The 17,368-nt window shown below is 38.0% G+C and overlaps 1 protein-coding gene across 2 annotated transcripts in view; it reads right to left on the bottom strand.

Moving 5' to 3' along the window:
• slc39a11 (solute carrier family 39, member 11) overlaps nucleotides 1-17,368 on the bottom strand; it is a 90,991-nt gene that overhangs the window by 70,765 nt on the left and 2,858 nt on the right. For both annotated transcript variants that reach the window (XM_088323378.1, XM_088323379.1), the window contains exons 3-4: nucleotides 16,825-16,863; nucleotides 1,452-1,610 (exon numbers count right to left, since the gene is read on the bottom strand). In XM_088323378.1, coding sequence (XP_088179504.1) covers nucleotides 1,452-1,610; nucleotides 16,825-16,863 — 198 coding nt within the window. The remainder of the gene's footprint in view (nucleotides 1-1,451; nucleotides 1,611-16,824; nucleotides 16,864-17,368) is intronic.

The following is a 17,368-nucleotide window of genomic DNA, read 5'->3' as shown; positions in this document are numbered from 1 at the left end:
GCTGCCACCTACTGATATGAATGAATGTTACAGCTTCTCGGGTATAGGCCTGCAACAATGAGTTAATGTTGTCAACAAAGATCGATGATAGAGATAGTTGAAAATGGATTCCAATGTCTACTTTTGTTGCTAGACACAGTATTTTCAACAAAGTAAAGCATCTTACATGATTATAATCTCTGGTGAGAGTTGCTCATATGCAATAGCGTCTCTGTCTCGAAAAATGACGGCGTCAACATCAAATACAAGAACCAAAACGGTTTGAGTATTTTAGTTTGGATAGGGCAAACTTTGCAAAGCAGACCTTGTTTGGCATGACAGTACCAAAGTGATACACGGTCAAACATATAAAGAGATTTGAGCAAAACGGAGTCTGACTCGCCTCAGTGAGATGTAATAACATTCAAGCCGTTAAGGTTTTCATGACATCCATTGTACATGTTTTACTTGCATATTTTGCTAAAAAAAAGAGCTTAAGCGTTATGCTAGACTGTGGCTAACAAATCTATTTGAAATTAAATGTATGCATTCCGAAGAACAAGGGTCAGTTGTTATAAAGTTAAACGCGACACACGTCAAATATTAAAAGCATTTGATTTCAAACTGTTAAAATCGCTAAGTTTGTTTGTGACAGACTTTGTAGTGGATAACTGAATCTACCTTACAAAATGCACATCATATTTGTTTTATGTACTGTTCTACCACTACTAATGAGCCTGTTCTTGATTTACAGGGATAAAATATGTTTACTTGATTTTAATTTATTCGCCTGTTTAATTATGGATTTATGTCGCTACTGACCAAGCACTGTGCCTGATTATTATTTGTTTATTTAACTTTTGTACAAATCCGCAGTATGTTTGGGGCGGCAGTAGAGCGATCGTTTTAGGATTAAGGGATCCCAGTTCGAATCCCAGCTTGTCCGTGTTACATGTCGAAGTGTCCTTGGGTAAGACATTGAACCCCCAATTACCCCCAATAAGCAGGTTAGCGCCTTACATGGCTGCACAGATCACGCTATTGGGAAATGTGAAGCACAATGTAAAGCGCTTTGGGAAGTCATTGACTTGAAAAGCGCTATATAAATGCAGATCATTTCATTTTTCATTTTATGTTCAATAAAAAAAGCATTTTTCATTGTACCCATTTTTCTTGTGTAATACATCATTTGCCACATCAATAAATCAATGTCATCCTAAATTCAAGGGAAAAAAATATCAATCATCTGATTTTTAAACTCATCATTTCAATCGTCTGTGACTAGTCATTAAACTAGTCATTAGTTGCAGTGCTATTTGGCTGATCACTGGAAGGATGCAAAGGTATTGAACAATGGCAAAAATAAAATGGAGCAATTTCCTGCAGCACACCCGACTTAGGGTCACAGCACACTGGTTAAGAAACACTTCCCTGGAATATTATAGTATGTTTATGAATGATGAGATCCTTACCAAGAAGGGCAACGCCACGTCGGCGTAGTAAACAAAAGCCGCTCCAAGTGCGAAGCCGAAGGCCACGGGCAGAAAAGCAAATGAGCCGTACTTCCCAGAATCCTCGGCCATGTCAATCGCCGGTGCCAGCAGTGACCAATAGGAAGCAGCTAACATCACCTGAGTGAGGACAAAGTATAATATGAAGAAAATAAGGGATTTAAAAATAAATGTCAGAGTATCAGATTAACAGCAAAATAACATGTGATTGATTTCCTTTTATGGCAAATATAATGGAGCCGAAAATATTTGCCGATGTTATTATTCACCGCAAGGCTCAGTCTGTCAACCGGCAAAAAATAGTGGAGGAGGATCACCGTGTACTGATAAGCACTCAGACTTGGATTCTCCTTATCTGATCTGTATTGCTCTCCATATCCTGCAGGCTCCTATCCTTCCAGCACACGGATAAGGAGAGAGCAATGCGGTAGGGAGCCAAATGGAAAGGGATTAGAATCATTTAGAACAAAAATGAGTCTTTTTTTTTTTTTTAAATTGAAAAAAAAAAAATGGTGTTGCATCAAGAGACACTACTGCCCGCTATGGTATTGAAACAGCAGGCTTAGAAGAAGTCAAAGAGTATGTAGTGCAGAAGGGTTGGGAAATAGGATAAAGGCCCAAAAATGGTTGGATGGATGGGGTGAAACGTGCTCTGGATGTGAGGTCGGTTAATTTATTGGATGCAAGAGAGTGCGATAGGGATGGATGTGAATGGCGGAGGATAGTTAAGAATGAGTGATATCAACGCATATGATGCGGAGGGGGTAAACCAGTGTATGCTATCAGGCCTCTCTGCTGATGAAGGGTTGCATGGCACAGCAACTTTGTTTTGCTGTGGGCTTAATTCTCGGTGTAAGATTGGGAAGAGCAAAAGGGAATGAAAGATTGGTGAATGTGAATGTGTTCTTGACTCTAGCCACCTCCCACGTGGGGGATATGGTTTTAGTAGATAAATGCTCCTATGAACATTTAAGAGCACACTTTAAGTCAAAAGTGGTTCTTAGACAATGTTAAACTGCATACTAAACTTGCCGTTACTGCAAAGTTTCTGGCAGATGAAACTAAAGCATCATATATAACCATGGATCAATCAACATTGTCAATACAAAAATGAGGGTTGCTTGATTTTTCCTTTCATATTATCGCACTGTATTCATAGAAAATGCTTATTCTACAATTTGCCATAAACTTGCGTCGTAAACCACGGGAGACGCAGAGTATTTGGTAGCACTACATACCCAACTAGTGATCGTTACCAAAATAATAACTAGTCTCTTTGTCAGGAACCCGAACAGGACACAAATGCGTGACGTTTCTCACACAAGCCTTTAATTTTACGTGGAATGATAGGAAGCCAGAGGCGACGAAATCGATAGATTGTTCAAGCAGATATCGGACAGATGGGGTCGATACCGGACAGGACAGACAGGATTGATATCAAAACAGCAAATCGAAAATAAACAGGACAAACTGGACGGGAACGGAACTGGAAACCGATATTAAACAGGACAAAACAAACAGGGACAATACCGGACAGGAAATACCAACAAGAAACAGGACAGAGTCAAAACCCACGTCTTGCGGGGCAGAAGTTCGTTGACGGACTGACAAAGGGTGAGTGAGAGCACAGAGCTTAAATAGAAGGGAAGCCAATCTGTCAACGAGCCACAGTTGGCGCCATGGCAACCGCAACACTTTTTTTTTTTTTCAATAAATATGAGCACCCCCAACCCTATTTTACACCAAAGACTCATTCACACAATAAAAAAAGTATTGGTGTCTCAGAGAAGGATAATTGATCTGAAATAAACATGGACTGGGTTTATCAGTCACTAGGTGGCATTAGGATATCATGGACGACCATAGCCTACGAATAATCACAGATGACGGATCCCTTGTCCGCCTGGGTCTTTGAGGCACTAAAGAGGATGCAACTCGGGTCAGCTCTCCACTGCCAACGGTTACTGGGATGAATATAGGTTTTTGCCAAGTTGGCACCAGTCCAGTCCTTGATGTTGTCAACCCAGTTTATCCTGGAGTGCAATATTTACTCTTGTCGCAAACAATGTTTACGTTGTTATCAATAAAAAAAAATCTCTCGGTTGACAAGGTTTACGGGGACCAGAACCACCCCAATAAGTGAAAATCTGCAAAGTAGTGTTGCACCTTCGGAAAAGGCTTCAACGATAAAACTTACCCCAAGAAGATGTCCTTATCGAATAATATACAACCGTTACAAAACAGCAACTATAGGTCTACAAATAATAACAAACAACACATATTTAGAGTTGAATGAATGGTTTTATTTTCAATATACAAAAGCAGAACCAAAATGGAGTGCTTCTCCTTCCAGTGTTAAGAAACGATTTAGAGAGCGGCTGGATAGCTGCGCGCGAGCATCTCCGCAATGGATAAAATGCAACTGTCCCAACTTTAGCGGTTTCCCACAAGTTGTAACTCCAGGTCATCAGTTTGATTGGTAATGGATCTGGCGTGGATGAGATACAAGGACTGCAGGGGTGGCCTAAGAAAGTTGTTAGCCTAGCCGTAGCAGTAGGCTGGACCTGCAGCCTCGGTATTGCCTCCTCCTGGACACCGCCTCAGTCTCTTCTCGAACCCGAAGATAATCCAAAAAGAAACTCCTGTTAATGATAATTTCTTCTGACTCCAATTTAACAATGAATTTCTTCTTTAAGTAACGAGCTGACGGTCAGCATGCTTCCCATTTTGTTTCGGTTCAGAGACGGCTGTTTAACTGACAGCATACACCAGTCGCGCACACACAATCCTCCCCCTGTGCTCAGAACACAATGCACATTATGTTGATATCAATGACACTTAAGACAATTCAATTCAAAATCCATGAAACACTGAACCAAGCATTATCAATGCGCTAAGTAGCAAGGGTTCTTCGTATTCTGTTCTATTGAATATAGAGAGAGAATAAGATGGGATCCTTATCCTCCAGATGGAAAAGAACTGCATTGGATAACTGCAGTCCTAAATGTTTACCTTCGCTGTTTAAATATTTATTGACCAGACTAACTTTGACTCATCTTAGAACACGCCGACGTCAAATAAAATGATTCAGTCATGAGGAAAAACCGGATCATTCACGGTGTTTTGCGCGCGGCAATGTCGAACAGGTCTTGATCAAGTCGAGCGAGTCGGAATCCGAAGAGGTTGGTGCGTACTCCCGCCTCCCTCTTTAACCTGCCGTTCCCGCTGATGCACAACAGGGTCGATGTAGACTCATCAGACCACGAAATCGGGTGACCAGAACTCTGTGTTGTCTTGCAAATTGGAGCGATTTTTGATTCTTTTTCCCCACCTACTAGATTCAGTATCAAAATACAAAACAGTATAACTATTAAACACTGGCTAAGGGTCATACATTAGAATTATCATTCTCAAAAACAAAAATAAAATGAAATTTGTGGTCAAGCGAGAACTAATATTCACATGGGTCTTCCTATGGACAAGCCAAACTGACAATATGGATCTAATTTGACCTGGCAGTGCCCACATTTAAATGTATCAATTGAATACAGAGCAGAACAGCAATTTCAAGAGTTTTAGCACTCTTTGTGCCAATTGAGCCCTCAGTGGCGAGCAATCTAAAGGATAATTGGCAACAAGCTAAAGTGCTGGAGAGTGGGCTAAATTGCAGTAATGGCAAAAGGGACTCGTCTACCAGCGCGAAACCAAATTTAAAAGAGCGTGCCACTTTGTGATACGGGAAAATCATATGAGTTAAATGACAGGAAACTGGCAATCTCCATGGAAACGAAGGCTGCAGCTATGAAAAAGTTGGAGAGCGGTGAGGAAGGGATAATGGAGCAGCTCAGCGGGCGGTCACACTTGAATTTGCCTTCATCCTCCACGCTATTGTACTTTAATATATGTATTTCTGTATTTTTTAAAGAAATATAACAGCATATGTCTGTAAATTGTTCATGTGTTTTTTTTTTTTAAGTTATCAAAGGGACTTCATTTAAATATCAGGCAAAAATACCTGAACTATCATCCATCAATCCATTATCAGCACCGCTTATTCTCAGTAGGGTCACGGGGGTGATGGAGCACATCCCAGCCATCTTCGGGCAGTGGGCAGGGGACATCCTGAACTGGTTGCCAGCCAGTCGCAGGGCAACCAGAGACAGACAAGTCACTCACTCTATCACACCTAGGGACAATTTGGACCAGCCAATTAACCTGAAACTGTCACTGTTGTCATGGCGCCCAATTGGCCCCGCCCGTGTGGAGCCAGCTGCGGCTCATTGACAGATTCTTTCTGTCTATTTAAGCACAGTGCTCTCATTTTTCCTATGTCAGTCCGTCAACGAAGACGTGGGTTTCGACTCGGTCCTGTTCCTGTCCGGTATTGTTCCAGTTTCTTTTGTCCTGTATAATTTCGGTTTCTAGTTTTGTTTCCGTCCATTTGTCCTGTTTATTTTCAATATCCTGTTTCATTATCTATCCTGTCTTCCCGGTCCTGTCCGGTATCGACGGACAGATGGCTTTAGATAAAATATAATTCCCAAACAAAATTTTACGTGTCTCGACTAGTGGCATTTAGAACATTTTAACTAAATACCAAAACAAAATTCACAAACGAAAAATTATTATTTTGAACCCCTGTTTATTGCGAGGGTTATGTTCCAAAAAGAAACTGACAGGTAATGTCCGTGAAGTATGAACCTTTTTTTCTTACAATTACTAAACAATTAGGGCAGCACGGCGGTTGGCGCGTGTTCTGAGGTTCTGAGATCGAACCTTCCTGTGTGGAGTTTGCATGTTCTCCCGGTGTTTTCATGGGTTTCCTCCGGGCACTCCGGTTTCCTCCCACATTCCAAAATTATGCATGTCAGGTGAATTGGCCGGTCCAGATTGTCCCTAGGTGTGAATGAGCGAGTGAATTGTCTATCCCTGTGTGCTCTGCAACTGGCTGGCAACCAGTTCAGGATGTCCCCTGCCCGAAGATAGCTGGGATAGGCTCCAGCACCCCCGCAAGCCTACTGAGGATAAGCGGTGCAGATAATGAATGGATGGAACAAAAACAAAACAAAAAAACACTTTTACAGGCTTAAGCATTTGTTTAAAGGGACAGTGTATATTAGACCACAACATTATTGTATGGCGTCGTCCAACCGAAATAAAGTTATAAAAGGCACAAAGAAGAATAAAAACTGCGGAGAGTCTATGTGTCCAAACACCACCTTTTTTCTTCTCAATTTTATGCAAGCTTTTGGTTTTTCAAGATGGTGGGCAATGATGTTAGCAAATGTCTTGACCTACGAGTATTTAAAAGATGCACACTTATATTGTATATTTGCTTATTTTCAAATCAAGTTTTGTACAATGTTTTTATACCATTAGAAGGCACTAAATAATACACACTGTCCCTTTAATAAAAGTACTGTAAAACAATTTTCGCGTTTTAAAAAAAAATGTCGGTCAAACGGAGTCAAATAATAATTTCATTCATCAGAATGCAGAACACAAAGCAAATCAGTGAAGTAGTGAGGGTTAACTGTATTATCTGTTGGCTGCTATGCAACCACCAGATTATTGGGGGCAGTGTGGAGCCTTGCATACACTTTGAATAAGAGAGGTAAAGATTAAATTCTTGATATGACATTTTATAAGTTTATAGATGTTTTCGTACAACAGGGGTATAAAAATATGTTTATGAAAGTACATTAATGAAATGACTGACACTAATTTCCACTACCATGTCGACGGGATCTTACGCCGACTTAGCAGCCTTTTTCAAAGTATTCTCTTAAATATGCAATGTCTGTATTTTTGTTGCATATTGAATGTGTCTGTACAATAAATAAGAAATGAAAATCTCAATTACGAATCAAATTTTATTGAGTTGCACCCTGCTACCTAAGACTAACATTCGATTTTGTGTCACTTCGTTTGTAAGCACATAGTCCCTTAGCAGACAGGCATTCATTTTTCTATCTGACATGTAATCCATCAATTTGAGCCCCTGCAACAAATAATGTCCCGAGTCACTTTACCTCAATACATATTTAGTCAATCTCGCTGATTTATTCATTAAATTTTCTGCTTTGTGTTCCTTTCTCCTCTTCTGAAGATGATTTTCATTTGCATTGTGCTCTTATCTCCCTGGGAACTTTCGCTAAAATGTACGCACGGCATCTTTATTCAAAACCTTAATCCATCGGTGTAATTATGGAAATGGTGCATTGATGTTTATATTTTCTTTTCTCTTTATGGTGAATCGAACTGGAAACTGTAGCCAATTTGAATGTCGTGTCAAGTTATTGCTGCATGTGCTTTGCCAGCCAAAAAAAATAATACTAATATAATTTTGAAAATCAATGCGATTAATGTTTAAAAAGAGCTGAACTATTTCAATTTTTTATACTGTTTCAATAATAGTTAAAATTGGGTGAATTATTGCATATAATATTTTGTATTTATGTTTTGTTATAAAAAAAAAAAAAACATTTAAAATGTGCAAACTCATCTCATATGACATCGGAGGGGATGTAATTCATCTTGTGCAAAGTTTTATGATTTAGATTTTACAATAAATATGTTTTACATTACAGTAGCATTATATTTGAATAGATATATTTTTGAAAAAATTACATTTTCAAATACTTAGAATAAAAATTGTTAAAACGTTTTAAAATAAATTGAAGTTAAATAAAATAAATGTAAATAATAAAAAAATAATTAACCATTACAGTTTACAAAATAATGAAATTACGCAAACCGGGAAAATTAATTTATAAAATGAGCACAATTATTTGCAATAGCAGATTTTCTGTAATTTACTTATTTAGCTCGGAATAAGAATTCAAACGAGCTAGGCTACTTTTCTTATTTTAGTGCAGTTCAAATAATACGTAAAACAGGCAAAATGATTTCATATTGGATTATTTTTTGTTTTTATTTTACTATAAAGCTTTTTTACATAAATTAGGAATTTGATTGAATACACCTTTTTTCCAATAATATTATAATAATGTAATAATATTAAATTAAAAAATAAGATTTGAAACTAAAACTACTATATTTTTCCTTTTTTTTAAAAAAACATACCATTTAAACAGGGCTTTCCAACTTTTTTCAAGCTGAAAGCTACTTTTTGATGCTTATGATCTTCTACTGGCAATGGACTTCATCACTCTTGCTGCTACTGGACCTTAATGCTGCCTTTGACACTGTGGACCATAATATCTTACTAGAACGGTTGGAAAAATGGATTGGTCTCTCAGGAACCGTCCTCTTATGGTTCAGATCCTACCTCTCAGATAGGACGCAATGTGTTAAATATGGTGAAATGACATCTGAGCCCTTTAGTGTTACCTGTGGTGTTCCGCAGGGTTCAGTGCTTGGCCCCCTTCTTTTCAGCATTTACGTGCTTCCATTAGGTGATATTATTCGCAAGTATAATATTAGTTTCTATTGCTACACAGGTGACACTCAACTATATCTTCTGATGGAGGAATCTGCCACACTGAACTGTGAATATTTGGAGGCCTGCCGCACTGAGATAAAAGAATGGCCGTCACTCAACTTCTTGCGCCTCAACTCTGAAAAGACCGAAATATTAGTTATTGGTCCATCTAAATGCCGTGACTTGTTCTCAAAAACTGCTCTGAACATTGTCAAATGTAAGATCACCCAGAGTGACTCAGTCAAAAATTTAGGTGTCATAATCTGTCCTTTCAAACGCACGTTAAGAATATTACTAGAACAGCTTTCTTTCATCTTCGCAATATTGCTAAAATTCGTCCTATGCGAAGATTATAATTGACGCGTTTGTTACTTCCCGTCTCGATTACTGTAATGCACTACTCTCCGGTCTCCCGAAGTCCAAAATCAAGAGTCTTCAGCTGGTCCAAAATTCTGCAGCCAGGCCTTTAACTAAGACAAGAAAGATTGATCACATTACACCAATTTTAGCTAATCTGCATTGGCTACCTGTTGGCTTAAGATGTGATTTTAAGGTTTTGATGGTATTATACAAAATCATGCATGGAGTTGCTCCCTCATATCAGATTTAATTTTCCCCTATGTTCCTACCCGGGAGCCTTCCCTCTGAAAATGCTGGTCTACTAGTGAGCCAAGAAGAGATCTGCAGGTTCGTGAGCGTTCTCCATTCGGGCCCCGGTGCTGTGGAAAGCTCTTCCCCCTGAGATTTGATCTGCAACCTCAATGGAAATGTTTAAATCTAATCTTAAAACACATTTATATTTTATAGTTTGTGAATGACCAATATCTGTGTATTGTTTGTTAATGCTACATCCATTGCAACCTGGTCATACTTTTGATTTTATATCATACTTTATTATTTATATTTTCGGTGGCCTTGGGGGTATGGCGCCTGCCCCGATACTGGGAGATTGTGATTCAAGCCTCGGCCGAGTCATACCTAAGACTTAAACGTTGGTACCCGTTGCCTCCCTGCTTGGCGTTCAGCATTAGGGGTTGGAATCGGGGGGTTTGGTCACCTAATGACTCCAACACATCGGTTGGGTTGAGCGAGGGGGCTGGGAATCCCCTCCTCTAAATCAATCTCCCAAAAAGAGTCAGAAATGACTCTAGCTAGATATTGCTGTGGTATATATATATATATATATATATATATATATATATATTTTTTTTTTTTTTTTATTTTTAATTTTATGGTTTGTTATTGCAACATCCATTGCAGCCTGGTCATCCTGGAAGGGGGATTACTGCATGTGCGGTCCCTTCAAGGTTTTTTCATTTTCCTCATGTTGAGGGTTTTGAGTTTTTCCTTGCCCTCATGTAGGTTTTAGATCAGCGGATGGTGTCATAATAGTCAATGGTTTGCATTAATCTGTGGTCTTTGCAGCCCTTTGAGACTCTTTGTGATTAAGGGTGTCACAAATAAACATGACTTGACTCGTTTGCTCAAAGGGCACCCAGTTTGATCTGCATTTCTATAATAACAATCATGTTACTACTATGGTGTTACCAGGTCAATTGTTGTAAATAGGGTAAATTTACGAGGTCAACCACTAAAAAAATATTTTACTAGGAAATCACAATCACCCAGCACTGGTAAGCTATTTTTAGAACAGGTCCACAGACGCCTTAGCTGTCCTCAGGTGTCCCATGATTTTAACATTTATTAAAAAAAAAAAAACAATGATTACAATTTATATTAAACATGGATACTTGATCAAATAAATATAAATGGGAAAATATATAAAATGTATTTGCAATATCATTTTTGGTCATTTTAAGAATGCTCAATTGATTTATTTGACCAAAAAACAAACAAATACAAAACATAATTAAATAGTCTCAGCGGAAGAGAGAAGGATTAGCTGGTAGGCCATTGACATAAATATGATTCATGTCCAGCTCAATTGCTCGATAAGCATTAAATCAAACCGGTTTTGTTTGTCGACGTTCAAAAGCAATAAAAGCCCCGCTAGCGCTTGCAGTGTGACAAGTAGCTATAAAATTGATACATTCAAGCAAACGACAAAGGATTGCCGGCATTTTTAAATCCCCAAGATAATATCTTAGACTGAAGAGGCAATTAGAGTAAGGCATAGTCGCTTTCAGAGAACAATTTTGCTCCCCTACTTATCTAAAAGAAGCACAGAAGCAAAACATTTCACTTGTCTCTCGAGAAGGTACATAAAGACACTTTTTATTTTGTGTGCTTAAAAGTCCCGCGGATCTTGCTGCAGGGCCTTAACGTCGGAGCTTGTTTAACCGAGTCAATCTTGCACTTGAAGCAAAAGTTAATAGCTTGTACTTTTGTTTGTATTTCTCATCTTTATCGCCCACTCATGGAGCATTAAATGAAATAAACAGATTCGTGCCACCGTGGGCCATGCGTGTTCATGAAAAATGTCTCGTGGCGTTAGTAGAGATGTTAAATGCAATGCACGGTTGCGAGATTCAGTTCGAATCACTTAAAGAATAAACTTGTCGGGATATTCATGTTGGAACTGTAGCAAGGTTATGAATGCTAGTAACCGAGCTGCATTTTAGATGAAAAAAACAATGCAAACTAAACAATTTTAGGGTTTCCATATTTACTACCTTATGAGTTAGAAATATTTTTATAAATAATTTTTGGAAAGAACAAAAGAACAACTAGCATGGTCTGTCATGATTACCGATGTGATGCACCTGTGCCCGCTCCTTTGTCGCCAACTGCCTTGGACTCTGATTGGCTCCCTGTCCTTATTTAAACCCACTCCTTTCTGTCACCTGTTGTCAGTCTGGCTGCGAACCTCAGTTAAACTAGGCAAGCCTTTTTCAACCCCGACTCCCACCTGTTTTTTGCTCCCGTCTGTCCCCCGGCTTCGACCAGTTTTTGATCCTGACCACGTCTACTCTCCCATCCCAGCTTTCGACCCCTTTTGTCCCTGACCACGTCTACTCTCCTTTCCTGGCTTACGACTCGTTCCAACCCCGACCACGTTTTTGCTCTCCTGTCCCGTCTACTGACCTGTTTCTCGGTTCCCGACACCGCCATCGCTCGCCAAGGAAGTTCCACTTCCGCGTTCAGAGCGACCTGCTTCCCGAGGCCATCTATCACCGGATCGTGGGCGCAACCCTTTCGCTTTCTTCCAATAAAACTTGAGAAACGCAACGCAAGTGGGTCCTGTCTCCGTTCTGGTCCTGACAATGTCAGCTACTTAAAAAACTAGTGTTACATTGTTCCATCCTCAAAAACAAGCTGCTTCTATGCCAACACCTAGCATCTTCTGTGTGGAAAATGAGCATCGTCCTCCATGTCAAAAAATAGCCTCTTTTTTGTTCAGTACATGAGTTATGTTTTTCAACATTAGCGCCTCGTAAATCTTTACGAAAAGCTGTCTTTTTCTGCATCATAAGCTGCATACATTTTTTTTCTACACCGAAAACCAGCTATGTATTTTGGGGCGCATAAAGCTGTCAGTGTTGCTTTTTACACCATAAAGTAGCGCTGTCATATTTTGTGCAGAAAGCTAGCATTGCTATCTTCTGCACAGAAAGCTAGCATTGCTATCTTCTGCACAGAAAGCTAGCATTGCCTACCATGCCGAAAATCTACTTTGTCCAATACAAGCATCCTGTTATTGAACATAAGACCCTTGTCTTCTTTTACGTTTGAACATAAATTGTTCTTTTACACAAAGGTAACGTTTTCCTCTACACCCAGGGTTGGGTAGGGTTACTTTAACTTGATTACTTTCAATTACTTTTGGATTACTCCAATACCAAATATGCTAATAAAAGACAAAAGAAACTAAATATGAATAAAATGATGACTCACAACACGTGGTAAGCTTTCTCTCCTGGCTTTGATCTCTTTGATCTACGGCAAAACTAACATCAAATGCGACAGAAACAAAATGAAAATAAATCCAAACAGCTTGCCAACATCATTTTTGCCGTCCCATGTATTCCGTTACTCCCCAAGCCTGCACAAAATTTAGTCATTTTATTCATATTTAGTTTCTTTTGTATTTTATTAGCATATTTGGTATTGGAGTAATCCAAAAGTAATTGAAAGTAATCCAGTTAAAGTAACCCTACCAAACCCTGTTTACACCAAAAAATAGCAATGTCTTTTGCACAGAGAGCCAGCGTTGTTGTCTTTATGGCCAAAACAAGCGGATTCCTTTGCAGGAAAAGTTATCTTCGTCTAGGCCAAAAACTAGCATTATCGTCTAAGCCGATAGCTATGCTGAAAATTATCATTGGTTGTTAGCTTCTTCTTTGCCCAATACCAGCATCGCATTGTAAATATTAGCACCTTGTTTTCTTGAACGCTAAAAACTAGCGTTTATTTTTCTACCGTAAAAATTAGCGTTGTTGACGATGACAAAAACTAGCTTCTTTCTTGACCAATAGAAGAATTGTATTTGTAAATATTAGCACCTTGTTTTGTTTTACGCTAAAAAGTAAAAGTAAGGGAGGCGTTTCCTCTTTCTTTTGTAAAAAATAGCTTTGTCTCCTATACTAAGAACTAGCTTCTTCTTTGTCTAATACAGGTATCGCATTGATGATTTCTAGTTCCTCGTTTTCTCTTACACCCATAGCTAGCACTTATGTCTATGAATTAGATTTGCGTTGGACTTTCCTTCTTTTTCAATAACTTTGTATTGATATTTTCAGGTCTCAGGAATACAAAAACGTTTTTCGTCCGTACAGTCTCAATGCAGCCAAGGGGACAATGGATTTTTCAATAATTTAGAAGCATTACATAGCTCACACTTAAAAGAGACTTATTCTCAGATTAGACTTAAATAGGCTCATTTGTGCTTAATTATGTTTTTACGTCAGTAAAATATAGTGCATCTGAACCAGGCACATATCTGTAATCATTAAGTATGCGCTATAAAAACGTAGCCTCACCAAGAACTCATTGTTTTTCGACTGATGGTGCTCTCTGTTTGAAGACGCTATCAAAATGTATTGTTTTGTGCTTCACATATAATCATTCATCGCTCGAAAGGTCTGCGCATCTGACAAGGGTTTGTTTTCAGCAGGACGAGATTTACGGATCGATTTTTGAGTGACATTAGCAGGAAAGATCCAGGTCAAGTCATGAGAGTGTGGGTCAGAAGATGTTTGAGGCTAGGCGTTATTGCAATTTGTTCATCTTTCAGGGTTTGTCCATCTTTTCATGGCCGAATACCAGCTGCAGTTTATCATGTTGAGAGAAATGCAATGGCAAAGAGAAGCCACCAGAAAGCAGTGTCTGCGTCACTTTTAAGCAGACTTGTACAAAAATATGGTAACAATTTCAAGCATTTACAAGCAATTCACCCAAAATTTAAGCACGTTTTAATCTTTGAAAGAACAACAATAAAATTCAAGTATTTTCAAGGATTTCAAGCACCCATACGAACCCTAAACTTTACAAGACAAACTCAAATTTTTGATGAAACTACAATGATGGATGCCACAGTAAATGCAATTCTTTTCCATTTTGTAATTTTCATAATAATCATGTTTTATTTCTTTGAGCGTTAAAGTTATTTTTAGAAAAATTGGATACATTTATAGCCAGCATCAAAACATTACTTTTAATAAGTTATTGGATTTAAGTCTTCTTCAAATTTAAAGAGAATACCCAAGAATGTAATCACAAGGAAGCTGGAAATTATTCTAATTAAGACGGAAGAGTTTCTCTCCGAACATTATAGTCATTATGAATTAATCAGGGCCAGCATTCAGAAATCAGAATAATTGGATTAGGAAAAGCAAGCGATTAAAATTGAATGTTTCCCACAGTATCTAAATGCCAAATCGTTAAAAAAATAAAACTTTGATGAAAGTTTCAATTCAAACCGGCATATGCTTTCTAATTTATGCCGGTGGAAGGTAATCACTAGCAGCGGAAGCATTAGCTCACTCATTAATTGTTATTAAAGACATATATTAGTTACGGGGGGATTCATTAGCCAACTTTGATTAACAGTCTCAAACTATCAGACACCATTACATTTTGGTTTGATAGTCAATTGGTGGAAAGCATGGTTTAAAATAAATGGCCACCAGCAGAATATCTTTTTTTTTCTCTTTAAATAGTCTGTTAAACAAGACAAATGCAAAGCGATCAAAATTGAGCAATTAGTTGTATTTTAGAGATAAAATGCATGCCATATAGTGATAGAAAAACAATATTCAATGTGAAACGTTTTAATGCAAAAACAAAAGTGCAGAAGGAAATAAGGAGAAATCCTACAGTGCAAAGTGAGCGTCCTCATCTATGTTGCCTGTGGGAAATTATCAACCCGAATAAACACTCAGCATTGAATTTCCAGTTTCGGATATGAGCAAGGCAGATGACAGAAAATGTGATAAACCCCACTGCATAATCAAGGTGAATTGGACATAAACTGTAAGAATTATTAGTTCAAAAAGCAAGCATATACGTAAACATACTGAAACTAGTTGAGATGCCACTTGTTCTAAAACCATGCTGACTGTATTATAATTAAAAAAAAAGAAAAACAATATCAATCAAACACTTCAACATGACCACAATGACGTCCCAGTTCACCAATTAAATGTCATTTCACCCTTTTAAACAACTATTTTTGCTAACAACAAATGCATGAAAATAATTTAACCAGTGTCTGAATTAGCGTCTTTTAAGTCGGGCGTACAACTTACAAAACGTCTCCGCCCAAAATTCCGACAACTATATATATATATATTTTTTTTTTTTTCCCAAATTCTAACGTTTGCTTTATTCCAATTTCGAAATCTTCGTTCGGTTTGGAAATTTGGGTTCGTTTGGCAATTTGCATACTCGGCAGCCAATCAGAAGCCTGCATTGAATAACTTCGTGCTTCCAGACTTTCCCGAGCGTTATAAGGTCGTGCATTTATATATCATTTTACAAAGGAGACGCAAAGAAAACACAAGAAAAATTGATATGTGGTTAGGAATCAAGCCAAAACCTCAGCCCCAGAAGAAATATTCAAAAGAAGCTAACAAAATTTATGACGCTACGAAACGTAAACGTACATTAAAAGCATCGTGGAAAGAGGAGTTCACATGGCTTGTAGCAGACGACGCAACGCAAACGTTGCATGAATGAAGATGAGTAAATACAGGTACATACTGACGGCAGATGGAAACCAGCGATGTCTTGATGTCATACACATACAATGAATGTTATAAGTCGATTTATAGTAAACTTAATTTTAAAGTGATGTTCTTAATATTTTGCAACATTTTTTTTTGGGGGGGGGGGGGGGGATTAGTCGTTTTATTGTGTTTCAAGTTGTGAAGAATGGGGCAGGCAACTTTATGGCTGGGCAGGCAACTTTTCAGAGTAGTCTGCCCTGGTGTCCACTAAATATGTAACATGAGTTTCAGACACTGATTTAACCAAGGGAAAAAACAGAATATGTTCAATGTAACACTTCTAATTGGCGTTTGAGACACACAATATCACACGCTGATCCCTGTATGCCAACTATAATTATGTTGTGAATTAATTTAATGTTTCTAAGGCAATTACACTGTGGTTTATATTTGAGATTTTTACCTCAATGTTTATATTCTAGCAAAATAGGTGAAGCGCAACCATTGTTAAGAATTAGCATATTTCTATCATCAAATATCATATTCTGTCAATGAGAAATTATGATTTATTTCCTGCCAGTCCCAATTTAAATGGAATGTGGAAGTTTGACGTTTATACAAGTTATTTTATATCATTGGGATGGAGAATTGTATACATTGGTATTTAAAGGAGTAACAATTTGAACTGGTATCGAAATGAAATGAAAACAAAAAGAGATCAAGTGTAACTGTGAGGAAATTTCTTTGGAGAAAAGAAACTCACCCCTGCTGCGAATCCTAGACTTCCATCCAAGATGTATTTCTGCGCAAGACGAAAGAAGATTTAATTCAAGTTTAGGTTTTGTGCAGATAAATGGCATATACATATTTCATCATAAATAAGCAAGCAGATTTTTGGCAGATCTTAATAAAATATTAACATGAGAGATTCAGTTTATAGTAGTTAGATGATTAAAAAAAAAAAACCTTTTATGTGGTTACGGCTTGGACAGATTCAGTCAGTTAAAACACGAAAGCTACCACTGGTTTTAGTCATGAAGTGAAAAAAAAAATGTTTGGATAAAGCGACTCCCAAGTCACCATGATAACAGTAACAAGGATAGATTGTCGTTTATTTTTCTTTTTTTTTGTGGGGCAGATAGAGAATACTCTTTACATTGTTCAAGCACATTTTTCGTGGCCTAATTCAAGCACTTGATAAGGACGTTGAAAGCCAATTTTCCTAATTTTCCAGTACCATTTAAAGAAATAATCCGATGTGAAACCTCAAATATGTCTGATTTACATCTGTGATTTCTAATCTTTGG

Source organism: Urocampus carinirostris, chromosome 19 (genome assembly GCF_059441175.1).
Source record: "Urocampus carinirostris isolate Australia breed hairy pipefish chromosome 19, RoL_Ucar_1.0, whole genome shotgun sequence".
NCBI classification, from domain to species: domain Eukaryota; kingdom Metazoa; phylum Chordata; class Actinopteri; order Syngnathiformes; family Syngnathidae; genus Urocampus; species Urocampus carinirostris.
This window is presented reverse-complemented; position numbering and strand designations above follow the sequence as displayed.